Genomic DNA, 27146 nt, shown 5'->3' on the forward strand with positions numbered 1-27146 from the left:
AAACTGAATCTCTGTGGCCTTGTTCGGGAATGTCTAAAGACTGGGGACTGTGATTATTCTTTGATTAATAAAGAAGATGCGCCTAGTCTCCTTTATATTTAGCTGGCCCTGACAACCAAATAATTTAAACAGAAATTATTTTATTTTATTCTAGTTTAAATTATATTTGGAATGTCCCTAAAGATTTGGCTCTTGATAGGACCACATGGAAATCAGCGATCCATGTGCCGGAATCTTAGTTTACTTATTCTTTTTTTCTCTCCTTGTTTTGGTTTCCTTATGTTTCCGTTGGTTTCATATCTAGCTTACCCCAACTTTCTTGGGAACAAGGCTTTGATGTTGCTGTTGTTGTTGTGAAATCAATCTCAACCTAATTTCCAGTTCAAAGGAAACTTATCTCAAGTATGAGGTTAATAAGTCATCTTTACTTGGAGATCTGCTGCGGTCGCACACCTTCTAACTGCACAGGCTCATGATATCTAGCTGTCTTAGCCCATATATCATTGTCCATCAACTGTTGGTAAATGCAATTCAAAGCATCAGTGCTTGACATGAGAACTTGGCAAACACATGCAGCTCTTGTTATTATCTCAAAATCCCTTATATGACCCACTTGATGCTGCTTAAAGAATTAGTATTTGGAGTTTGGATATAGTTTACCTAGAGTTGCTGGTATGGCATATATCATTTTCTTGACCTAGGCAACTAAACAATATCGCGTTTCTCGTACAGCCAGTTGCTTTTGGACTAAACTGCTTGAGGATGGTTGTCTCTCTCAACCCTAAACCACAATAGTTTAGGAGAAATAATTTGTGAGGAAGCATGTTTGTAGGGGATAGAAAAGAGCCTTGGTGAGGGGTTGTCTTATAACGTATAGGTTGGAGAACACCGGGTACAGCCGCTTAAAAAATACAGCTTGCTGTTATTTGGTGCTTATGTTCGTTTGACACAGTTGATTGCCAGACCAAGTCAACTCATGGCATGGAATATTTTTTTAGGGGGTCATGGCATGGAATATTTATTTGATATAGTATTGTTTAGCTACCAGGATCAGGATGCCTTGTCTGAACTTGTTCTTCAGCAGCTATCATATGTTCAACTTCAGCTGTCTTTATGCTTTTATACCTAGCCTGCGATTTGGTGCTTCATCTTTTCTGTTATGCTAGTTAATGCATGTAATTAACATAGTGAGCCTTTCTGCAACGAGCAGATGGAAACATCTAGCGTTATGAACTTGGTCCTGGAGAAGCTAGAAGGGTTGACAAAGGAAGTGCAGCAACTAAGAAGGGAAAACCAGCAGCTCCGGCATCAGCTTCTCTAATCTGTAGTTTTGGTGTTCAATTTGATACCATTGTCCATTGTGGGAGAGTGCAGTCCTCGCTGGATCTCGAGAATGGCCTGGCGATGGCGTGGCGATGATTTCTTATATTTGATCTTGTGTTTGTGTAATTAATTCTTTTTGAAGCAAGTTTGTCTAGTTCAGGAAGCTCATTCTTGGCACGGTTGTACATAGCATCTTTCAGTTTAGAAGCATCTTGTTTATCTTTTGCTTTATGTTTGCTTGCTTCCATATGTCTTGCTTGTATTTAGATGTTCTGACTTTGTTGCCCAATGCGAAATGCTAATATAGCAATAGATTTACAATGCAGAAAAAGGTTTATTTAATTTTGTTTTATTCAGGTATGAGAGATGTTTACAATGCTGATTTTTCTTTTTTATTTTGTTATTCTTCTGTGACTTATTTTGCTGTAGCACCTGTGACTAGCTCAGATGTTGGTGCATAAGGTCATTTAGAGTTGACTGGAATACAAGATCATGTCGTAGTGCTTTGAGTTGACTCGATGCAAAGGGTTAACAATAAATATGAGATAGTCTACCCTGATGTCATCTTTTTTTCCATAAGAATCACACTCGTATATTCCAACTACCGCTATTGTTTCCAGATTCGGGCACACCTTCATCCCATGCAGCTGCTAGATTACATATTCATATATAATGACCCTCTCCTTAGAAAATAGGATTCGCCCCTAGTGCTCATTCTAGTTTAATTCTCATTTGAAATCCGTCACCACACTCGTATATTCCAACTACCGCTGTTGTTTCCAGATTCGGGCATACCTTCGTCCCATGCAGCTACCAGATTACATATTCATATATAATTACCCCTCTTTAAAAAATAGGGTTCGCCCCTAGTGCTCATTCTAGTTTAATTCTCATTTGAAACCCTAACCCTAACAAGTTACCGGCACACTATGCAATTTGGGAAAAAAATCCAGTTACAAACTTATCCACCTAACTAACATGGAATTTTGCATCAACATCCAAATTGAGCCCTAAGTGAAACGAGGATTAGCAAAATGGAAATGCATAACATCACCCTTTGCCTTGCCCACATTGGGGTTACCTACCTGATCTAGCTGAAGATATTTAGGGCTTGTTTGACTTAAAGGATTTGCATTGGATTTTTTTAGGATTACTGAATCCTATGGGAATTTATTTTAGTTTGATTTGTATTATCGACCACTATAGGAATGTTTCCAAAAGGAGTGATTTGAACTAGCATCCATAGGATATGAAACGTCCACTCTCACACCTCTCTTTCACGGAGCCAAACAAACTTTTCAATCCTATATTTTTTCGTATTTTCTGCAATTTTCCTATCCTAAAAATGTAACGAACACGTCCTTACACTGTCCATACGATAAAATGTTGCCAATACTCTATCTATACGCCGTGAACATATTTGCAATCGTAGGAACCTGTAAAGATTTGTAACGCAGCTTGGGTCGCTCGAAGCTCGACCCCTCTAATCAAATCGATGTCGGTTAGGAGGATAGTGGCACCTCTGATCCACGAGAGTTCAGATCTCATATTTGATACTTTGGTGTCGCATAAATGCGGAATATTCTTCAGTGAAAGGTAACATTTCCTTTAACAACAAGGTGTCTGTAATGACTTCGTCAATCTTAAAATCCATCAGATCAGTTTCTTAAGCGCAGTTTAGCTACTCTTAGAGGTAGGATGTGTATGTGTTTATAGGGTCGAGACGGTGAGTGCACGTACGTTTGTGTGAACCTATATGATTGTACTGTGTTTTCGAAAAAAAAACGATGGACCGTGTCATGGTTTGGTTTGCTTAGCCTACTAGTCTTTCTCACCTCTCCGTGTGGCGCACGCGGCTGTCCCCGTCCTACGCGACTCGACTCGTTTTCCCCTTCGTCTCCTCCAACCAGAAACCTAAACTGAATCCCAACCCACCCACAACCAATCCACCGGCCCGCCAGCGCGACCCCTGCCGGATCAGTCCCCAATCTCGTCCCCTCCGCCGCCGCCGCCGCCACGAATCCCGCCGGTATGAGCCCCTTCTCCCCCTCTCGCTAGATCCGGAGCCCCCCATCCTGGTTTGGCGCCCATCGATCTCGCCCTCACTTCGCGCCAGTAGCCCATCGCGGCTAGCCAGGCGGCTGGCCTCTCGCCGGATCGTGGTCGTGGGGCGACTCCGAGCGCGGGTGGCCATGATCCGTTTCGGTTTCGCTGCGCCGATTATTACGGTTGTAGTCGCAGAATCGCAGATGACGATAGTTCATCTCCTTCGCTTTCCGTGAATAGGACATCATCTGGGCGCCGTATCTGCGTGCGCTGGCTCCAGCGGCAACTTTTGCTTCTACGATCGTCGTATTTATTTAGCTGCTCTTGGGTGTGCCTCCCAAGCCGGCGTTTCCTGGCTGGCTTGTGGCGCCGCTAACGCTCCACTAGATAGTTTAGTGCTTCTGTTTATGCTGGAATTTTCCGGTGAATGAAGATACATCTTCTTCGGCTTTGCAGGTCTCGAGTCTGTACAAGAGGCGCCACGATGTTCAACAGGTTGTTCGGGAAGCCCAAGGAGCAGGCCAATGCCGGCGCCTTGGCCACTTTGGACAAGCTAAATGAGGTGAGCTTGCAGTCAACTCTTCCTTTTGCTTTTAATATCTGTTACTACTGCTTGCGTGGGGTGCCTCTGTTCCGCTCCTCATTGTGTTCATCTTGTTAGTTTATACTGTATCTTCAAGCTATTGAATGCACAAGTTTCTTATGCCTTGCTGCCATTTTGTATTGCACTGGCTGGTCCTGAAACTAGCTCCTTTTTAAATCTAGGATTTGTGCAAAAGAAAAATACGTGAACAAGTTACTGTGTAGGATATCTCAAGTTTATTTGATGTGCAAAGCTTTGCATGATCAGTGATGCCTTTCCTTCTTATTTTATTGTGTCTGCTTCTGAAGTTGCAAACCTCAACCTCTTAGCTTCTTAAGGAGGGAAGAGCTTCTATTTGTACTGATCTAGTGGAGAACTACCCTAGAGTTACAGAGTTTAACACCTCTCTGTGCCTGTGCTACGAAACATTAGAAGTTCTAAATCTTTCTTTATGTATTTATTAGACTCTTGATATGCTGGAGAAGAAAGAGAAAGTGTTAGAGAAAAAAGCAGCTGGTGAGCTTGAGAAGGCCAAGGATTTCTCAAAAGCAAAGAATAAAAGAGGTACGCTTAGTCACCATACTCTCACTTGTTGTCGTCCTCCTCCTCCCCCTCCTTGTTTGTTGATTAGATGCACTATGGATTTCCCAAAGTAACATTTGAATTGTGAATCAAATTCTTGTATACACAGCTGCACAGTCAACTTAAAAAAACATTCATCCTATTTTAGCATCTATTTTGATTTATTTTCTTGGGTGCTTGGGGCACTGGTTCAATAATTATGCACGTGTTGCATACTGTTTTTTATGGCAAGCAATCTTGTGACCATAATGGTACTTAAAACCCTGATGATTAGCTAGTTACTACTTGATCATTTTAATTCTGTCCACTGTTTCTTTTGAGTTGACCAAATCTCACCTTAGAAGATCATATGGCTTTCCTTTTATCTAATGTAGGATGTAGTAAAACAGAACTGCACAATTGTGTATTAATTGAATCACTGTTTTTCATCAGCTGCTATTGCGTCATTGAAGAGGAAAAAGATGTATGAGCAGCAAATTGAGCAGCTTGGGAATTTTCAGTTGAGAATTCATGATCAGGTTGCCTCCTATTTCCGGCTTTGCATATATTTTCATTTTGTTGCATGCCATGTATCTTTACAATGTCGATCTTGTTATATATAGATGATCATGTTAGAAGCTGCCAAAGCTACGACAGAGACTGTTGATGCATTGAGGACTGGAGCTAAAGCTATGAAAGCAATGCAACAAGCAACGTGAGTTACCAGTATATTTTAATTTCAGATTGGCCCCACTAATATTGCCTGGAATTGAAGTTTCAACATGACTATTTTCCTTGTCACTTCAGGAATATCGATGACGTTGATAAGACTATGGACGAAATTAACGAACAGACTGAAAACATGAAACAAATACAAGATGCTTTGTCAGCTCCTATTGGAGCATCTGCTGATTTTGACGAGGTAACTCACTAGCTATTTAGGGTTTATAATCTTAAGGTTGACACTTTCTTCTCCTTTGATGCACTTTATAACCTACTGCAATGAAATTTTGACAGGATGAACTGGAGGCAGAGCTGGAAGAACTGGAGGGAGCAGAGTTGGAAGAACAACTACTGGAGCCTATACCTTACCATCCGGTGCATGTCCCAGACAACAGGCAACAAGTTCGTCCTGTTCCACAGAAAGCATCAGCTGAGGAGGATGAGCTTGCTGCACTGCAAGCTGAAATGGCATTGTGATCAGGTCATTGATTTATCCCGTGTTTGGTATTTCTGTAATGTATTTTCCTCTTCTGCTCATCTACTAACAACTTATTAACCGCATGTATGGGTGATTGAAATGATCTAAATTTATGGGTGACATGTATCTTAATCTTCTGCATAGATACAGTTAGTAACTAGCTGCATATTATGCACCATAGAAAAATAATCCATGTAATCTTCACTAGAATCTCGCGAGTCTGTCTTCATTGTTAGGCCATATATTACACATGAGATCTTGTTCATTTGAGTTTTTATGGATCTTAATCGTTAAAAACCCAGTTTTGGAAGTTAAAAGAACAGAGATCTTAGGACAATAGGTATGCCTTGTAAACTCTGTTTCTAAAAGTCTTCTTTAATTTCTTAATTACTACTAGTTTTCCTTTTGGGGTATTTTTTACCTCTGGTTTTGGCTCTGACACCATCCCAGTGAGCTCCTATGACTGCTAGCTTCTCTGGACAAAACGATACTCCCTCCAATCCATATTAATTGTCGCTAATATTATTGTATCTAGACACATTTTAGTTCTAGGTATATCCATATTACTGACAATTAATATGAATCGGAGGGAGTAGCAAAATTTATTAAAAAATACAATGATTTGGAAGTTGTTATGTTGGCAAACCAATTTCCACATATAAATTAATCATTTTTCTTATATTTCGATCGGTTGGCGGTCAAAGTACTAAAATGTGAACAGGCATTCTATGGTGACATCTGTTTGAGAGCGGAGGGAGTAACCTGTTGACAACTAGCCCCATGAAGAGTTCGCTAGCAGATAAACTGTGTGGAACCCAATCTGTATTCATAAGGGTGTCCTTTTTCTGATATTGGGTTCAGCCGCACAAGTGAAAATAATACACACAATCAGGATATGCACAGAATATGCTAAAACTATGCACAGAAATGTGTTAAAACTTGTCAAAATCTGGGTTTTTGAAAGGAGTTTATCCCCGGGTTAAAATGTCAAAAATTCCAACAAAAAATTTAGTGCGACATCTCGACATTCACGAGAATCGATATCTTTTGTGTCCTGTGTAAAAATAGACAAAATTTGGTTCTCAAGAAGCTTTTCAACGATTTATCTTTCTTACACAGGACACAAAAAAACGTTTTTCTGCCAGCGTGCATCTATATAATGTCGAGATGTATGCACCAAATTTTTGTTTGGATTTTTTGGCATTTCAAAATGTTTTTTCCGGTGGCAGGAGCCACCCAGATCAAAAGTGGATTTCCGTCGAAATCATTACTTCTAAAATTGAAATCCCATGTTACTCAAAGTTTGACAATGAGGGATGGAGAGGGGATTGGTTACATGCATATGTGAATCTCAAAGAAGTTTGTACGGTTAGATTCTTTGGTCCAGCTAAACATTGGCTCATTAAAACATTTATCTTCAGCATTCTTGATGTTACTGTTTGAGTTGGTTTGGTAGTCTCATCACAGTTTGTGATGTTCCGCCAGAACTATAACCCCCTCTCCCTCGTGAGAGCTCTATCTGTGGTTACTTAACTCTGCCTTCGCATTTTGCCATCTCCCACCTGCTTCTGGTCCTCCTGTCTTCCATTATTTATCGAACACCTCCAGGACTTGTAGTTTCTGTGAGGAACAACATGCAAAAGGCAGCACTGCTAGCCCAGCATGCATGTATTATGTGACCTGCGGCTGCTAGAGCCACTGCAGGGAACCATACTCGACTATTCAGGATCAGTTGGGCGGGGCTGCCACTGAACCATTAACTGATTGGGCAAATAGAGGTGGATTTTAAGGAGTATAGGATTTTTTTTAGTTCAGGGATGCAGGTGTTCAAATTCTTGAGTGTACTGAACTAAAACTGAAAACCTTGTTTCATCCAGATTCCGTGTTGACCCTTCTTCTTTATGCTACTTATAAGAAACTACAACTGTACTTTTGAAATCAAACATTGGTGTGGAATGAACTTGTTTTCATTGTCAGATTGTAAGAAAATGTTCATTAGTTTTAAGACAAATTGGACTATTTTTTAATGGCAATTCCAGCATGCAAAATCTCATGTGTTCCTATGCTTTGTTTTCCACCTGTTCTCTATTAACGCTAATTGAACTTGCAGGTTTCCAGTGAAGAGTTAAAATGTACAAAGGATTTGCTGTATGCTACGTGGTCGCAAGCTGAGTCTAGCTGTGTGTATAATCTTGGGTGGGAGATATTGGTGAGCGAGGCAAGAAAAGGCTGCTCCAGTCCAGTGTTAATTTTGTTAAGACTGATTTTCTCAGTTAATGTGGCTCGGTCAGCTCCATCCAAGTCGTTGTGCTATGCTCATTGTTGTCGCACACTATTTTTCATTGACCCCTATTATATGGTGCCATGTAAAACAAGTTTCAACGCATAAATCCCATGCTTCAAAATTGGTGCGTTGGTAGGGCAGTTCTTTTCTTTGTATTGTCAAAGTTTGTATCTTTTGCACTACTGTCATTGCACGAGATAAACTTGATTTGGGGGAAAACTGGTCAAAGCTATATATATTGCTTGGTTAATAGGAGAAAACTGATAAAACTATGCAGGGTGGGGTGACAATATTGACATGGACCTTTGTTTCACCAGCACACCATAAATAAGAAAAAGGCTGCGTGCTCCACTTTCCCCCTCCCCTGCTCTAACCCTGCTACAGTAGCTTTGAGATGCTCTCCACCTTGATTGGGCTGCCGACGGCCACTCCGCCGGATTGGCTGGCCGGAGTTGGTTTAGGTTAGGCGCTGGGTAGTCTAGGGCTAGATCTGTAGGTTTTCTTGGGTGTTCCGGCCTCTGCCGGTGTTTTGGGCGTTCTGCCCGTAGTGGAGGCAGAGCTCTGGATCTCGGTCGCTGGATCCATGGCGCTTCTAGGGTTGCTGCTTGTGCTGGTGCTTCCCTGGCCGAAGCTTGGCGTGGGACGGCAACACCGACTCCAACAATAAATCGGTGGCCTCAAGATCTTCTCTTCTCGGTTTTTGTTGCAAGATGGTCAAGCCCACCGACTCCAACAATAAATCGGTGGCCTCAAGATCTTCTCTTCTCGGTTTTTGTTGCAAGATGGACAAGCTCTTGACCGGCCATGGTGGCGAGGGAGAGTGGAGTCTACCTTCAACAAGGTTCCCCCTTTCTTCTCCCCTGGCCGGTCGTGGTGGTGAGGAGGCGTTGAAGAAGGGTGGACCGATTTTGGATCCTGGAGTGGGATCCTGCCTCTCCAGCTGTTGCTGCTCCTGCTCGAGTGGCCACTTGAAGTTGTCGATCCTGTCCTGCCATGGTGGCGAGGATGATTTCGACGATTTCATGGCTGCTCCGGAGGATCTGCCTCAGCTTCTGCCGAGTGCTATGGATCGTTGATCCTCTGTGCGGAACACATGGTGTCGCTTCAAATACTAGGTTCTTCGAGTGAGTGTTGTATAAGGAGGTTTCTGTAAAATTATGTACCTGTCACGTTAGGGGTCTTCTATACCCCTCTCTGTGTTAAAAAAAAGGCTGTAGTGCTCAAGGCTTGGGTGGCTTGCCCGGTGACCAGTGTTTTTGCCGTTGGTTCCGGGAGCGGAGTCCCGGTCCTGTTTCTTTTTTCTTTATTTTGCATCTTACAGATTCTTGTTAAAGGTTCATTCTTGAGATGAGTTCTTTATTTTTTTTCCCTTTTTTCGTCTGATAATTGATATATGTTGCATTTTTTTGCCCCACCCTAGTCCTTAGCCTTTGACAAATTTCTGTTATTATCAAAATCTTTTCCTGATTGATTGCATTGATGCATCTAATGCATTCTTCTGGTCCTTTCCTGGTACAAATAAATACAAAGTGTTTGCCATCAATGGCGGACCAGTGCCACTGCTAACAACTAGTGGTGGCATACGATGCAGTGTGCCACTAGTATATGCCCGGTGTGCCATAGCTATTTCTGTGAGGTGAGTGCTCGGTGCACTATAGCTATTTCTGTGAGGTGCGTCATCGGTAGAAATTTAGGTGCACCAATACTATGATTTTGAATTTTATTTTTTTTGTGATTTTTTTCGAATCATTTTCATTATGGCTGCTCTGCATCTTGGTGGTGAAGGCAGTCGTTGCGTGTGCAAGAGTAGCCGAAGGTGCTGGAGGTTGAGCCAGAGGCGTTCGTGGTGGCGTCAGCTGGGTCGGGGTAGGACGGTGGCAGAGGCGGGGTTGCCGCCGAGGAAGCGGATCTACCATCGAGGGCGAGGTCGACGACGAGGTCGCATGGAGGTTGGGGCATGGAGGAGGAGAGGTGGTGGTGGTGGAGGAGGCTTGTAGGATGCACGGAGAAGGAGGAGGACCATGGAGGAGGGGAGGAGGAAGAAGAGGTAGGGAGAAAAGGGTGGCATGGAGGAGGGAATGAAGAGAGAGAGGAGGGTATGAGGCATGGGTGGATAAAGGGGTGTGGCAGGGGTGGATAGATGATGTGTGGCTGTGAAGTTAGTGGGTAGGTCGGCGTTTCGAATTTTTGAGAAACTACTAGTGGCACACCACAAGTTCTGATGCGGCACTGCTATTTTTTTTAAATTTTTTAGTAGTAAAATCTAAATCCTCGAAAAATCAAATTTCCTTTTTGATTATAACGAATCTAAAAGTCGGTAAACGGCCTACGGCCATTGAAATTAGGTGTAATTCCTCTGTAGATACATTTTCATACAAACAACGTTTTCATCGAAAGTCATATGCAAAATTTAGAGTCATTTTGTTGAAACATGACGCTATTTTTGCAAAATATGTCAAAAATTATGTTTATTAATTTTTTGAACAACTAGAACACATAACACATAGCTATCTCAAAGGATTTTTAAATTTTAAATTTATATTATTTCTTTTATTTTTCAAAATTGAAAGGGCGATCCATTGAGGAGGGGGACATACGTGTGGCACACGTACACCCAAAAATGGAAATGGCCCATGCCCTAACCTAGTGCGCCACTAGTAAATTTCTAGCGGTGGCGTATGTGCTAGTGGTGGCCCACAATATTGGTACGGCACTGCTAGCAAACCCACGATTTGTTGTTTCTCTAGTAGCGAGGAGTATTATGAACTAATCGTTTCCGTTAAATTGCGGGTGAAGTGTTATCTTATGTGATGTCGAGATGAAAAAAACGTGTACATGCAAATCAAGCGTTCCCGTTAAAATTGTAGGTGAAGTATTTGGACAAAACGAGGTGCTGTCGAGAATCGAGATGAAGAAAACCTAGAGATGTCTGAGGTACCTAAAACGAATAATCAATTGGTTGAAAACTTTCCTATTAGTCAACATTTTCAACGTTTGTCGGTATGCGTATCAGTGCTAAGGGCTAGTACAAACTTGTAGAATATACTACTTAGGTAAATCATCTTCATGTACCTCAAGACTTAGGCCGCTTCTGTTCCGGAAAATGTCAATGGTTCCGGTGCTCCCTTAATTTTGAAAAATGAAAAAATAATTTTATAAATTTTAAAAATTTATGGGGAAATATGATACAGTACAAAAAATTCATCATAAGTTTAAAAAATTTCTGCATATTCATACCCACGCTCGATGCTCAATAATTAATACAACCTAGCATATTCCGCATATTCATCTCGTTTCACAATCGCATGGATACTCTACTCCACTTGCCTAGTTACTTATAGTACTTCCCGTATACACACAATCGGGCACACCAACACATCTTGAAGACACACAATTAGCGCCAATAACCAAACCCGGAATTACCCGTAAATAGGAATCGATCATATGACACCGGCAAAACGAATAAACGATTGACTCAGCCTAGATCGTGTGAGTAGGTGAATCAACGGAACTGGATGTTGGAGGAGTAGCTGGTGTCGCCCTTCCAGCCATTGGGGATGACATTGTTGGCGACGAGCGTCTTGCCGGACTCGCTGGTGACGCGCAGGGAGAGCGGCCCCATCAGCGCGTCCCTGGAGTCGCACCGCCAGACAGAGCCCCAGGAGCGGTACATGGGCTCCCATCGCCCCGTGGGGCGGCCGTTCATGGAGCGCATGAGGTCCATCTTCACGACGGTGCCGTCCCGGTTGGCGTACTGCACCAGCACCGGGAGGTAGTTGGGGTTGGCGCCCCGCAGGACGTAGAAGCCCAGCTTCATGCCGGCGAAGTTGCAGGGCACCCTCCTGAACTGCATGTCAATGATGCCCGCGTGCCGGAGCTGGTCGTTCCGGCCCGGCATCGCCAGCGCGCCGAACGCCGTGCCGCTGAGGTCGAAGTGGTACTTGGCCACGGGGTAGTAGTTCATGTCGGTGATCACCACCGTCTTTGTCTGGCCGGAGCAGGAGGGGTTATTGGCTCTCGTGCATCGTATCTGGTAGCAGGTGCCGCAGCCGGCGCCGCCCTGGAACAGGGGCTCGTTGCCACAGGACGTCATGGCGGAGAGAGGGTACCGGTTCACGTTCTTGAAGCCACAAGCACCACCTGCAAATAGATCGATCGGTATTATTGGTACTTGCAAATAACTGCGTGATGCAAGACCAACATTGCGTCGTCGTTGCGTATGAGCGTACCGTTGTCATCGGGGCCGGCGCCGTTGGGCCGGCCGTACCAGGTGGCCTTGGCGGGGAGCCAGCCGGAGTTGTAGGATCTCGCGGCGGAGATGCTGTAGTCGACTGCAGAACGGACGGACGGGACGAGCATAGAGACGAGTGCGACCAGCGCAATGGCGCCATTGGTGTTGGCCATATTGGCAGTTTGGCACTACGGTTGAACTAGTATGAACCTCCTTAGACTTGTACGGTATGTGTACTTCTGATTGTGTCTTGATCGCTGGGCGGGGGATGGCATTTTATAGGCAGCCTAACAGGCAACAATCAGGTGAGAACGACGAGTCGGTGCCAGTTGCAGTTGCATCTGACGACGACGTGTAATTGGCGTGTTAAGAACTGGAAGGTAACATGGCTACGGAGGGAATCATGGAGGAATGGAGGCTCCGGTTTAAGTGTGTACGAGTCGGACGACTATGAGATCGCATCTTCAACGAATATGAAATACGGAGTAGCATACAGTCCTGGAGGTGATCATCGAGTAACCGCTAATGATTGCCGTACATAAGCGAAAGTTCTATCGATCCAATGATCCTCAACTAACCAGAATCAGATCATGGGGTTGAAGGCATAAAGTCAGACCATTGTTGTGCATTAAGATCTAGCCCCACGTTGTACATTTTAAATTCAAATGATACAACGCGCTTAATAGGTGTATTTAAATTAATGGACCATGTTACCTAACGAACGTGCCATCAAACCCTTCTATAGGCATGCGTCGCTCCCGGGGCGGCTCGGGCGAAACCCTAGACGTCGCTGCCCCCTTCCCCCACCCCTTCCTCCCTACGTACATCTCCCCGCCACTACTGGAGGAAACTGGCAGGCAAAGCCCTTCCCGACAGATGGTGGTGGCGGGCTCTCATCTTCGAGCGCCTCTAGCGGTGGCAGGGACCTGCTCCTCCTTGTGTGGTGAGATCGTCAGCCGAGCTTAACGGTGGCCCTAGATGGGACAGCTCGTTTGACGAACATGGACGTTGGGGCGGTGGTCCTAGACTTATTCGATGACCTCGGCGATTGTTGTGGCCGCAAGGACGACACGGCGCCTGGCTCGTGGGACTCAGTACGGCTCAACCCCTCATCTTCACATGGTGCGTGTGGTGGTGGTGGTCCCTGCTGACATCCTCGATCTGCTGTTGGGAGCTGGTGAGCGGCAGTGTGGGGGGCCTGTCGATCTACCTAATGAAGGAGGCGGCTCGCGCCAAGACGGTGTTCTGCTTGATGACGACTCTCATTGATCTAGCCGGTGATGAGTTTCGGAAGGCTCCATCGATGATCTCCTTTGGGCGCTTGATGCTGGTTGATAGCTCCAAATTTCTATGCTTTTTTACTATGGATTCTCCACCACTTATCTCTTGGTTTCATTGGGTTTTCATTAGATTTTGTGTTTCAACTAATGCTAATATCGTAATTCAGGCGAGACCTTGTTTTTGAATTATGTATTTCAGGAAAACATCATTTCTGGAGGATCCGAAGATATTTACGGGCTAATTGCAACGAAATAAAGACATTTCCTGTTGAGGCCAAATCCATCCTGCCGATCCAGGAACTTTAGCGGGCATCAGTACGGGCGGAGGTGACTGTACCATCCAACCGTACTAGGCGGTGCCGCCTTCCCCTTATCAAACCAAACCCTTTTCGTGAAGGGCAACAGACGAGAAACACAATGCAGCAGCCACCATTCGCCCCAGAACATAAGAGATCCGATCTGAAGAAGGAGAAGACCATCCTCGACTCCATCGAAGATCAATCTCATCAAGATCACCACCTCATCAATTACAACCCACTTGTACTGAGAGAGAGAGATTCATACTTGTAGGATTACTTGATCTTCAACTATTGTGGCTTGCTACGGTAATATTGAGATGAACTTCATTTACTTTGCTATGATATCATTATATTATTCTCCTCTCATGTGTGAGTAGATCCTATTGGCGTGGGAGATGTAGGGGATTGGTGATATATGATGTGCCAATTTTATTCCATCTATTTGTGAATTTATGATTAAGATGATTATATATGAGTATGAATGTTCATGTGCACCAAGTGTTGTTATCTAATTTAAGGGCCCATATATCATGATCTCAAGAACTCATAAACAGGAACTTGTGTGCTAGTGAATCGGCGACCCTCGAGTGACACGGCCGATATCAAAGAGAATCTAGCAATACTCGAGGAATCACAAGGAACCACCAAGATTAAAGGTTTACTCCGGGTTAACCACCTTAATAGATGCGTTGACCATGTCTTTCGTAATAGGCAGAAGGATTACTGGAGGAAGATGAAATATACCAAGAGTAGTCTTTCTCTCTTATGGGTTGCTTGCCTTCTCAGATAAAAATAGGAAGAATCATATTCACTTATCACTTTTATTCTACCAGGCACATTCACTATCGCCATGAACCGAATCACCCCGCGTCAACCCATTTATTTCTTATTAGCTGTTTAATTTTATGCACTTTACTTTATTGCATTATCAACACTCCAAAATCCTATCATTTATACTCACCAATTTTCATTTCAATTCTTACAGTCAATTCACCTAAGACTTGTGACACCTTGGATGTGACAGAAACACCGCAGATAAACATCCTCCTACGCTCCTTGATGGGACACGATATAAAAACCGGAAATGACCATGTGTTCTTGCAGGCCATCACCGGTAGATTGCTGCAGCGGATGAGATTCGATCGTGCACACCCATATTTCTGGCCGTGTGGCTTCAAGAGGGACTGACGCTAAGCTTCGATGTCTGTTGCCATCATGGAACATGTTGGTTTTCGATCTCCATGAAGAAGATAGGCGCGGAGATTGTTATGGCGGCTGAGGTCTGAAGTCTAGTAATGACATACCGAGTCTTCGTGGCGAAGATGACTTCACTTGATGTTTCTTGTCTTGCAGTAGTGACATCGATAAGCGGGGGAGGCAACATAGAGGAGTACATAGTCTTGTCTTCCATGGTGAAAATCCAAGTTCTGATCTTAATTGGTTGTGCCTAGCAATGACCTTGTTGAAGGCGTTGTTTTGAGGGGGAGGACTTGCTCCAGGGTGAAAATCCAGTGTCTAGCCTTAATCGGTTGTGCCTGGTAATGGCCTTGTTGAAGCCATTGTTTTAAGAGCGCGAATTTCGGGTGCTATCTTGGCAGTGGTTTGTGTTGCAGCTACAAAGTTTTGATCACCATAGAGAAATCTTCGTTTTTCCTTCTTATTAGTAGAGTTGTGTGTATCCGTAATGTCTTTAAACATTTTGTTGTTGTAGTGGCTGAGTATAGTTGATATTTTCGCGATAGCAATTTATTCCTGCTAACGAAAATAAATCATGAGTGAGCTCAATCTAGCTGGTATCCACCGCCACCTCCCACTACCTTGTTTTTGGCCCAAAACAAGCAAACTCTCAGACTATTACTAGAACCATCCTGACCACTCTAAACGCGTTTGGTACTCTGGGCCAAATTTGATGCTCCCATATGGGTAGACTTCATAGATGTTAGCCCGTTGCAAACGAGCCACTTGCCACTTTTAGCTGTTTATCGTGAATGCATTTTATGTAGAGGGAACTCTACCGGAAAACGCAAGGATGAACCGGGCGGCATATGCTCCGGGCATAGGCCAGTTTTCACTGGTCCACGTGGAGATGGGCCCCATAGCAGCAGGGAATCTTTTGCAATTTAATAGACACAATACGAACCAACAATACGTCGCCTGTGACCTGTGGCCCCTGGTAATTCAATGCTCTCGTTCTTGTTTCTACTGTAGCTCTGCAACAACATCTTCTTCCACCGTTTTCAATGGGCTCCTGGGATCTGGATGGGGACTAGCGGCTGCGGACGACTTGCCTGGAAAAACGGTGGAGACGGCTTCCTCAATCTGCTGCTTCCGACCCTGTTTGGATCAACTCGAAGAAGCAGTAGCGGAGATTTCAATCGAGAGCTGAACTAAGCACTGAAATGGCCAGACGCCACGAGCTCGCGCGGAGGCTAGAGTCGTTGGCCGCGCGGGAGGTGGAGTTGTGGTCGCGTTCTGCGAGGGCGAGCAGTGCGCGTCGCTGGCCGAGCTGAGCGCGTCCGAGGTGTGGCAACGGCCCAGGAGCGCCGCTGCCGTGGTGTGCCACGCCAGCGAGGCCAGGCTGCTCCCGCGCCTCGCCGCGTGGGAGAGGTCCGAGACTGTCGCCACCAAGATCAGGTACGCAATCGAGGACCAGTCTTCACCTCCCTGCGTGACGCCCTGTGGCGCGGACACGACGATCCGGACACGTCGTCGGCGTCCAAGGGCATGCTGGTGCTCGGAGCGACAGCGTGGGTGGACAACTACAACGTACCGATGCGCACTGCTGACATGGACGCCGTCCGGCGGATCACGCGCCGGGTCTGCACCCGTTGACCTTGCCAAGGACCTCAATAAGCTGCATGGGCGGTGGAATCTGGTCTACAACTGCGCGTTCTCGTCGCGGATCCTCGACAAGCAGCCAGCTCAGTAGACCAAGCCCCCACGTCGCCGATGCGCTCACCGCGGTGGCAGCGGAGCTCGACGAGCAGCCAGGTCAGCGGAGCTCGACGAGTAGCCAGGTCAGCGGAGCTCGACGCCGCCTCCGCGCCCAGTGTCGCTGCGCCCGGCGTCTCCCTCATGCGCGCTCACCCGCGTGACATGCTCCCGTCGGCAGCTGCAGGACCAGCTGTAGTTGTTGGCTGCTGTTGCAGGGAGAGAGAGAGATAGAGTTAAGTGGGGAGGGTGATGAATTACTCTCCTATGCACGGCCCAGGATAATATACCCATTAATTATTCAACTTTACAGGAAATATACCCTGTTACTATACCGGTCCCAGTGCAAACGTGGACCAATGGATATTGGAGTTGCGGCAGGAGCAAATGCCGCCCGGTTCTATAAGTCCACACTCCTACTCTACCCCCACTAGGTAGGTTGCAAACATGTTTTTCGGTCCCACACATGAGCATACTATAATAAGCTTTTTCATTAGAGTGGTGAGGTTAACTAGCAGTGCTGGTTGGATAAGAACACATTCAGTAATATTTAGTTTATCACACGCACATCACACAATTAACGCCAATCAAGTAATCAACACGCCTGGAATATTACACCGGTAGTAAATATGGATCAATTACATGACACTAGCAAAACGATTGACTCAGCCTCGATCGGGGGGAATGAATCAAGAGAACTGGATGTTGGACGAGTAGCTGGTGTCGCCCTTCCAGCCATTGGGGATGACATTGTTGGCGACGAGCATCTTGCCGGACTCGCTAGTGACGCGCAGGGAGAGAGGCCCCAGCAGCGCGTCCCTGGAGTCACACCGCCAGACAGAGCCCCAGGAGCGGTACATGGGCTCCCATCGCCCCGTGGGGCGGCCGTTCGTGGACCGCATGAGGTCCATCTTCACGACGGTGCCGTCCCGGTTGGCGTACTGCACCAGCACCGGGAGGTAGCTGGGATTGGCGCCGCGCAGGACGTAGAAGCCCAGCTTCATGCCGGCGAAGTTGCAGGGCACCCTCCTGAACTGCATGTCAATGATGCCCGCGTGCCGGAGCTGGTCGTTCTGGCCCGGCATCGCCAGCGCGCCGAACGCCGTGCCGCTGAGGTCGAAGTGGTACTTGGCCACGGGGTAGTAGTTCATGTCTGTGATCACTACCGTCTTTGTCTGGCCGGAGCAGGAGGGGTTGTTGGCTCTCGTGCATCGTATCTGGTAGCAGGTGCCGCAGCCGGCGCCGCCCTGGAACAGGGGCTCGTTGCCACAGGACGTCATGGCGGAGAGAGGGTACCGGTTCACGTTCTTGAAGCCACAAGCACCACCTGCAAATAGATCGATCGGTATTATTGGTACTTGCAAATAACTGCGTGATGCAAGACCAACATTGCGTCGTCGTTGCGTATGAGCGTACCGTTGTCATCGGGGCCGGCGCCGTTGGGCCGGCCGTACCAGGTGGCCTTGGCGGGGAGCCAGCCGGAGTTGTAGGATCTCGCGGCGGAGATGCTGTAGTCGACTGCAGAACGGACGGACGGGACGAGCATAGAGACGAGTGCGACCAGCGCAATGGCGCCATTGGTGTTGGCCATATTGGCAGTTTGGCACTACGGTTGAACTAGTATGAACCTCCTTAGACTTGTACGGTATGTGTACTTCTGATTGTGTCTTGATCGCTGGGCGGGGGATGGCATTTTATAGGCAGCCCAACAGGCAACAATCAGGTGAGAACGACGAGTCGGTGCCAGTTGCAGTTGCATCTGACGACGACGTGTAATGGCGTGTTAAGAACTGCAAGGTAACATGGCTGCCGAGGGAATCATGGAGGAATGGAGGCTCCGGTTTAAGTGTGTACGAGTCGGACGACTATGAGATCGCATCTTCAACGAATATGAAATACGGAGTAGAATACAGTCCTGGAGGTGATCATCGAGTAACTGCTAATGATTGCCGTACATAAGCGAAAGTTCTATCGATCCAATGATCATGAACTAACCAGAATCAGATCATGGGGTTGAAGGCATAAAGTCAGACCATTGTTGTGCATTAAGATCTAGCCCCACGTTATACATTTTAAATTCAAATGATACAACACGCTTAATAGGTGTATTTAAATTAATGGACCGTGTTACCTAACGAACGTGCCATCAAACCCTTCTATAGGCTTGCGTCGCTCCCGGGGCGGCTCGGGCGAATCCCTAGACGTCGCTGCCCCCTTCCCCCACCGCTTCCTCCCTACGTACATCTCCCCGCCACCACTGGAGGAAACTGGCAGGCAAAGCCCTTCCCGGCAGATGGTGGTGGCGGGCTCTCATCTTCGAGCGCCTCTAGTGGTGGCAGGGGCCTGCTCCTCCTTGTGTGGTGGGATCTTCAGCCGAGCTTAACGGTGGCCCTAGATGGGATGGCTCGTTTGACGAACATGGACGTTCGGGCGGTGGTCCCAGACTTATTCGATGACCTCGGCGATTGTTGTGGCCGCAAGGACGACACGACGCCTGGCTCGTGCGACTCAGTACGGCTCAACCCCTCATCTTCACATGGTGCGTGTGGTGGTGGTGGTCCCTGCTGACATCCTCGGTCTGCTGTTGGGAGCTGGCGGGCGGCAGTGTGGGGGGCCTGCCGATCTACCTAATAAGGGAGGCGGCTCGCGCCAAGACGGTGTTCTTCTTGATGACGACCCTCATTGATCTAGCCGGTGATGAGTTTCGGAAGGCTCCACCGATGATCTCCTTTGGGCGCTTGATGCTGGTTGATAGTTCCAAATTTCTATGCTTTTTACTATGGATTCTCCACCACTTATCTTTTGGTTTCATTGGATTTTCATTAGATTTTGTGTTTCAGCTAATGCTAATATCGCAATTCAGGCGAGACCTTGTTTTTGAATTATGTATTTCGGGAAAACATCATTTCTGGAGGATCCGAAGATATTTACGGGCTAATTGCAACGAAATAAAGACATTTCCTGTTGAGGCCAAATCCATCCTGCCGATCCAGGGACTTTAGTGAACATCAGTACGGGCGGAGGTGACTGTACCGTCCAACCGTACTGGGCGGTGCCGCCTTCCCCTTATCACCAAACCCTTTTCGTGAAGGGCAACAGACGAGAAACACAATGCAGTAGCCACCATTCGCCCCAGAACATAAGAGATCCGATCCGAAGAAGGAGAAGACCATCCTCAACTCCATCGAAGATCAATCTCATCAAGATCACCACCTCATCAATTACAACCCACTTGTACTCAGAGAGAGAGAGAGAGAGATTCATACTTGTAGGATTACTTGATGTTCAACTATTGTGGCTTGCTACGGTAATATCGAGATGAACTCCATTTACTTTGCTATGATATCATTATGTTATTATCCTCTCATGTGTGAGTAGATCCTATTGGCGTGGGAGATGTAGGGGATTGGTGATATATGATGTTCCAATTTTATTCCATCTATTTGTGAATTTATGATAAAGATGATTATATATGAGTATGAATGTTTGATGACCCACAAGTATAGGGGGTGTATCGTAGTACTTTCGATAAATAAGAGTGTCGAACCCAACGAGGAGCAGAAGGTGTTGACAAGAAGTTTCGATGAAGGATTCACTGTAAATGCTCACAGACAAGTATTCAGGGGGTTTTGATATAGTAGATGAATAAAGTACAAGTAAGTAAAATGCGAGAGTAATAATTGCAGCGAGTGGCCCAATCCTTTTTAGCACAAAGGACAAGCCGGTTTGTTTACTTATAATGACCAAACATTCTTGAGGACACACGAGAATTTAGTCTAGTGCTTTCGCTTCATATAGCTGATTAATCTTCATTGTTTTGATAAGTGTTGTGTGGGTGAACCTATGCTAATGCACCACCCTTCCTAGGACTAATACATACTTGTGATTATACCCCTTGCAAGCATCCGCAAATACAAGAAAGTAATTAAGATAAATCTAACCACGAGCCTTAAACTCGAGATCCCGCTATCCCTCCCTGCATTGATATACCAACGGGGTTCGGGTTTCGTCACTCCAGCAACCCCACAATTAGCAAACGAATAGAAGATGTATTCCCCTAGGCCCATAAAGGTGAAGTATCATGTAGTCGACGTTCACATGACACCACTAGAAGAATAACACCACAACTTAAATATCAAACCATTGAATATTACCCAACATAATTCACTACTAACATTTAGACTTCACCCATGTCCTCAAGAACTAAACGAACTACTCACGAGACATCATATGGAACATGATCAGAGGTGATATGATGATGAATAACAATCTGAACATAAACCTTGGTTCAATAGTTTCACTCAATAGCATCAATAACAAGGAGTAATCTATACCGGGAGAGTTTCCCCTACCAAACAATCAAGATTCAACCCTAGATGTTACAGCGGTGACGAGGTGCAGCGGTGGAGATGATGGTGATGATGATGGAGATGATGGTGATGATGATCCCAATGAAGTCCAGCTCGATGGCGGTGACGATGGCGTCGATTTCCCCCTCCGGGAGGGAATTTCCCCGGCGGATTTCAGCCTGCCGGAGAGCTCTTTTCTCTCTGCTGTTTTCCGCCCCGCAGAGGCGGCTGTGTCTCCTCGCGATTATTCTCTGGAGCTTAGGTTTTCGGGGCGAAGAAGTACGCGAAAGAGAGGCGGCCGGAGGGGGCTGTGGGCCCCCTCCCCACCAGGCGGCGCGGCCAGGGTAGGGCCCGCGCCGGCCTATGGGGGGGGCATGGCGGCCCTCCTCGGCTCCTCCTTTTGGCTAGCCCCATCTTCTGGAAAAATAAGATCTTCGGTGTAATTTCCGTCAATTATTGATCTTCAGAAATATTGCATTCTGACGGCGCTTTTTCCAGCAGAATCCTGACTCCGGTGGATGATCCTCCAATAATCATGAAACATGCAAAATAGATGAAATAACATAAGTATCACCTCTAAATATGAAATATATCAATGAATAACAAGAAATTATGATATAAAATAGTGATGCAAAATGGACGTATCAACTCCCCCAAGCTTAGACTTCGCTTGTCCCCAAGCGAAACCGAACTCGATAAACAAGACCACATGTTTATGGAGTGAAGAGTCGATAAATAAAATACGGACAAGAAGCATCATATTAATTCACACAAGATATTCTAGTGAACAACTTCCCCATATGATTCAACTTGAAACAAGTAAAAGGAAATCACAAATAAAGGTGCACAGGAAATCATAATTGGTAATGGCAAACTTCGTTCTTGGTCAAAGAACAAGCTAATGATTGTACTTATCTATTGAGCAGCGCTCTTATATTAAAGCTTATAGCAAAACTTGCATACTCAATCATAATAATCCCCTCATAATCATTGATAACCTTCAAAGCTATATTCATTCAGATAAAACTTGTAGTGAACAAGGAAGAATAAAAGGCATGATTAAGTAGATCACAGTATAAATGGTTTGATCACAACAACTCAATTGCTTGCTTAAGATAGAGGGAAATAGGTTTACTGACTCAACATAAAGTAAAAGATAGGCCCTTCGCAGAGGGAAGCAGGGATTAAATCATGTGCTAGAGCTTTTTAAGTTCTAAAATCATATAGAGAGCATAAAAGTAAAGTTTTGAGAGGTGTTTGTTGTTGTCAACGAATGGTAGTGGGTACTCTAACCCACTTGCCAAACAGACTTCCAAAGAGCGGCTCCCATGAAGGACGTTATCTCTACCAGCAAGGTAGATCATCCCCCTTCTCTTTTGTTTACACATGTACTTTAGTTTATTTAAGGATGACACTCCTCCCAACCTTTGCTTTCTCAAGCCATGGCTAACCGAATCCTCGGGTGCCTTCCAACATTTCACATACCATGGAGGAGTGTCTATTGCAAAATTAAGTTGCTTACTGATGAATCAGAGCAAAACATGTGAAGAGGATTATTAATGAGAATTAATTAATTGGGGTTGGGAACCCCGTTGCCCGCTCTTTTTGCAAAATTATAGGATAAGTGGATGAAGCCACTAGTCCATTAGTGAAAGCTGCCCAACAAGATTGAAAGAGAAAACACCACATACTTCCTCATGAGCTATAAAACATTGACACAAATAAGGGATGATAACTTTTGAATTGTTTAAAGGTAGCACATGAAGTATTTACTTGGAATGGCAGGGAAATACCGCATAGTAGGTAGTTATGGTGGACACTGATGGCATAGGTTTGGTTTAAGGGTTTGGATGCACGAGAAGCATTGCCTCTCAGTACAGGTCTTTGGCTAGCAAGGTTGATTAGCAAGCATAAGAGTTGAGGGAAACAAACAAATATACATGTGATAGAAACAATCATGCATCTTCCTTGTAAGCACAAACAATTTTAACTTCAGAATACTAAGCTAGGAGCTAACAAGAAAGAAAGATAATGAAATAACATATCTACATGTATTTCCTCTTTTCTACTTAAAACTCAAAGTGTTGTTGCTATTGACCAATGCTAAGTTTGCCAAAACCAAATAGATTTACTCAATGCTCCCAAAGTGATACCAATACTAACAACAAGATCAGTCATATAACAGAAATTGCAAACAAATAAGATGTGCAATATGCAAATGATAAGACTTCTCATTAATATTCCATAACGATAACTCACACCAAGGGATACATAGATAACCAACCAAAAGAGAGATACTTCCACAATGCAACCCATCTTATATGATAACTTCCCTACTCATGATATGACAGTACTTGATAGTATAAAGGTAAAAGATAGTGATGATGTGATACCGCGGCACTCCCCCAAGCTTAGAACAAACCAAGGGAGTGCCAATACCAATGATGAATTACTCCTTCGGCGGTGATGGTGGAACAACCCTGATGGGAGTGAGGAATTGCTCTAGCATTCTGCGGAGTCGGTTGTTCTCCTCTTGAAGTATCTCCACTTCCCTTCTCAGAACACGGTATTGATCACAAAACTCATCGGTAACCCGAAGAGCCTCTTCCATAGCAGGGAAAGAGTTGAGGCTAGGAGCAGGTGGTAAAGGTCCCTGCAAGTTATGAGAAAAAGAACGTCGAGTGTCAATCGATCCCACCAAGATTGGCTTACTCCCTATTGATGACATCTTCTTCACTTCCTCCTTGACACTCTCATCCATCTCTTTCCGTCTCGTCACGATCCTTTCCTCTTCCACCCATCCAACGAAAGTTCCTTGATGTAGATCCCGGAGTAGCTCACGGTTGCGACGCATTGCATAATCTTCTGAGGATGAACCTTGCGACGACATCTGAACAGAAACAGGTCGAAACAAAACATGACGAGAAAACGATATACGAACCTCCACGGGTCCGGGGGATTATATAACAAAAAATTTCACGACAGAAGGAAAGTACCAGGTCGAACTAGAGTCGGAGAGGGACAGCGAGGGTCTGTCCTCATAGGACGGCGCGGCCAGGCTGGGGCCCGCGCCGGCCTATGGGGTGATGGCGCGTAGTCGACACGTCCGTTGGGAACCCCAATAGGAAGGTGTGATGCGCACAGCAGTAAGTTTTCCCTCAGTAAGAAACCAAGGTTATCGAACCAGTAGGAGTCAAGGATCACGTGAAGGTTGTTGGTGGCGGAGTGTAGTGCGGCGCAACACCAGGGATTCCGGCGCCAATGTGGAACCTGCACAACACAATCAAAGTACTTTGCCCCAACGTAACAGTGAGATTGTCAATCTCACCGGCTTGCTGTAAACAAAGGATTAGATGTATAGTGTGGATGATGATGATTGTTTGCGAAGAATAGTAAAGAACAATTGCAGTAGATTGTATTTCAGATGTAAAGAATTGGACCGGGGTCCACAGTTCACTAGTGGTGTCTCTCCCATAAGATAAACGAGATGTTGGGTGAACAAATTACAGTTGGGCAATTGACAAATAAACAAGGCATAACAATGCACATACATATATCATGATGAGTACTATGAGATTTAATCGGGGCATTACGACAAAGTACATAGACCGCTATCCAAGCATGCATCTATGCCTAAAAAGTCCACCTTCAGGTTATCATCCGAACCCCCTCCGAGTATTAAGTTGCAAACAACGGACAATTGCATTAAGTATGGTGCGTAATGTAATCAACACAAATATCCTTAGACAAAGCATCGATGTTTTATCCCTAGTGGAAACAAGCACATCCACAACCTTAGAACTTTCATCGTCATTGTCCCGGATTCAATGGAGGCATGAACCCACTATCGAGCATAAATACTCCCTCTTGGAGTCACAAGTATCAACTTGGCCAGAGCCTCTACTAGCAACGGAGAGCATGCAAGAACATAAACAACATATATGATAGATTGATAATCAACTTGACATAGTATTCAATATTCATCGGATCCCAACAAACACAACATGTAGGATTACAAATAGATGATCTTGATCATGATAGGCAGCTCACAAGATCTAACATGATAGCACAATGAGGAGAAGACAACCATCTAGCTACCGCTATGGACCCATAGTCCAGGGGTGGACTACTCACACATCGATCCGGAGGCGATCATGGCGATGAAGAGACCTCCGGGAGATGATTCCCCTCTCCGGCAGGGTGCCGGAGGCGATCTCCTGAATCCCCCGAGATGGGATTGGCGGCGGCGGCGTCTCTGGAAGGTTTTCCGTATCGTGGTTCTCAGTACTGGGGGTTTCACGACGAAGGCTTTAAGTAGGCGGAAGGGCAGGTCAGGAGGCGTCACGGGGGCCCCACACGCTAGGGCCGCGCGGGCCCCCTTTAGGCCGCGCCGCCTTAGTGTGGAGGCGCCCCGTGGCCCCATTTCGTATCTCCTCCGGTCTTCTGGAAGTTTCGTGGAAAAATAAGCCCCTGGGCGTTGATTTCGTCCAATTCCGAGAATATTTCCTTACTAGGATTTCTGAAACCAAAAACAGCAGAAAGCAACAACTGGCTCTTCGGCATCTCGTCAATAGGTTAGTGCCGGAAAATGCATAATAATGACATATAATGTGTATAAAACATGTGAGTATCATCATAAAAGTAGCATGGAACATAAGAAATTATAGATACGTTTGGGACGTATCAAGCATCCCTAAGCTTAGTTCCTACTCGCCCTCGAGTAGGTAAACGATAACAAAGATAATTTCGAAGTGACATGCTATCATAATCTTGATCATACTATTGTAAAGCATATGAGATGAATGCAGCGATTCGAAGCAATGATGAAGATAATGAGTAAACAAATGAATCATATAGCAAAGACTTTTCATGAATAATACTTTCAAGACAAGCATCAATAAGACTTGCATAAGAGTTACTCATAAAGCAATAAATTCAAAGTAAAGGCATTGAAGCAACACAAAGGAAGATATAAGTTTCAACGGTTGCTTTCAACTTCAACATGTATATCTCATGGATAATTGTCAACACAAAGTAATATAACAAGTGCAATAGGTAAACATGTAAGAATCAATGCACACAGTTGATACAAGTGTTTGCTTCGAGATAGAAAGAAGTAGGTAAACCGACTCAACAATAAAGTAGAAGATAGGCCCTTCGCGAGAGGAAGCATGGATTACTATTTTTGTGCTAGAGCTTTTCATTTTGAAAACATAGAAACAATTTTGTCAACGGTAGTAATAAAGCATATGTGTTATGTATAAGATATCCTATAAGTTGCAAGCCTCATGCATAGTATACCAATAGTGCTCGCACCTTGTCCTAATTAGCTTGGATTAACATGGATTATCATTGCATAGCATATGTTTCAACCAAGTGTCACAAAGGAGTACCTCCATGCGCCTGTACAAAGGTCTAAGGAGAAAGTTCGCATTGGATTTCTCGCTTTTGATTATTCTCAACTTAGACATCCATACCGGGACAACATAGACAACAGATAATGGACTCCTCTTTAATGCATAAGCATTAAACAACAGTTAAAGTTCTCATAAGAGATTGAGGATTAATTGTCCAAACTGAAACTTCCACCATGAATCATGGCTTTAGTTAGCGGCCCAATGTTCTTCTCTAACAATATGCATACTCAAACCATTTGATCATGAAAATCGCCCTTACTTCGGACAAGACGAACATGCATAGCAAGTCACATGATATTCAACAAAGGTAAAAGTTGATGGCGTCCCCGTAAACATGGTTACCGCTCAACAAGCAACTTATTAAGAAATAAGACACATAAGTACATATTCTTCACCACAATAGTTTTTAGGCTATTTTTCCCATGAGCTATATATTGCAAAGACAAAGGAATAGAATTTTTAAAGGTAGCACTCAAGTAATGTACTTTGGAATGGCAGAGAAATATCATGTAGTGGGTAGGTATGGTGGACACAAATGGCATAGTTTTTGGCTCAAGGATTTGGATGCACGAGAAGAATTCCTCTCAATACAAGGCTAGGCTAGCAAGGTTGTTTGAAGCAAACTCAAGTATGAAAAAGGT

General features: G+C 45.1%; 3 protein-coding genes across 3 annotated transcripts; 1 reads left to right on the top strand and 2 right to left on the bottom strand.

The window, feature by feature from the left end:
- Window positions 1-3197: 3197 nt before the first annotated feature.
- Window positions 3198-8147, top strand: LOC124654142 (vacuolar protein sorting-associated protein 32 homolog 1-like). Its single transcript, XM_047193174.1, has 8 exons — window positions 3198-3352; window positions 3826-3931; window positions 4417-4516; window positions 4967-5052; window positions 5137-5228; window positions 5321-5435; window positions 5531-5717; window positions 7825-8147. Exons 2-7 carry the CDS (start codon window positions 3854-3856, stop codon window positions 5711-5713), a joined length of 654 nt encoding a protein of 217 aa, XP_047049130.1. The 5' UTR covers window positions 3198-3352; window positions 3826-3853; the 3' UTR covers window positions 5714-5717; window positions 7825-8147.
- Window positions 8148-11500: 3353 nt separating this feature from the next.
- On the bottom strand, window positions 11501-12402 carry LOC124654690 (expansin-B2-like). The gene is made up of 2 exons (XM_047193689.1): window positions 12228-12402; window positions 11501-12138 (listed from the first exon to the last, which is right to left on the bottom strand). The coding sequence occupies exons 1-2, from the start codon at window positions 12400-12402 to the stop codon at window positions 11501-11503; spliced, it is 813 nt and encodes a 270-aa protein (XP_047049645.1).
- A 5026-nt stretch (window positions 12403-17428) lies between these two features.
- Window positions 17429-18330, bottom strand: LOC124654621 (expansin-B2-like). Its single transcript, XM_047193616.1, has 2 exons — window positions 18156-18330; window positions 17429-18066 (listed from the first exon to the last, which is right to left on the bottom strand). The coding sequence occupies exons 1-2, from the start codon at window positions 18328-18330 to the stop codon at window positions 17429-17431; spliced, it is 813 nt and encodes a 270-aa protein (XP_047049572.1).
- Window positions 18331-27146: the final 8816 nt, after the last annotated feature.

This window comes from Lolium rigidum, chromosome 5 (assembly GCF_022539505.1).
Source record: "Lolium rigidum isolate FL_2022 chromosome 5, APGP_CSIRO_Lrig_0.1, whole genome shotgun sequence".
In the NCBI taxonomy this organism is placed as follows: domain Eukaryota; kingdom Viridiplantae; phylum Streptophyta; class Magnoliopsida; order Poales; family Poaceae; genus Lolium; species Lolium rigidum.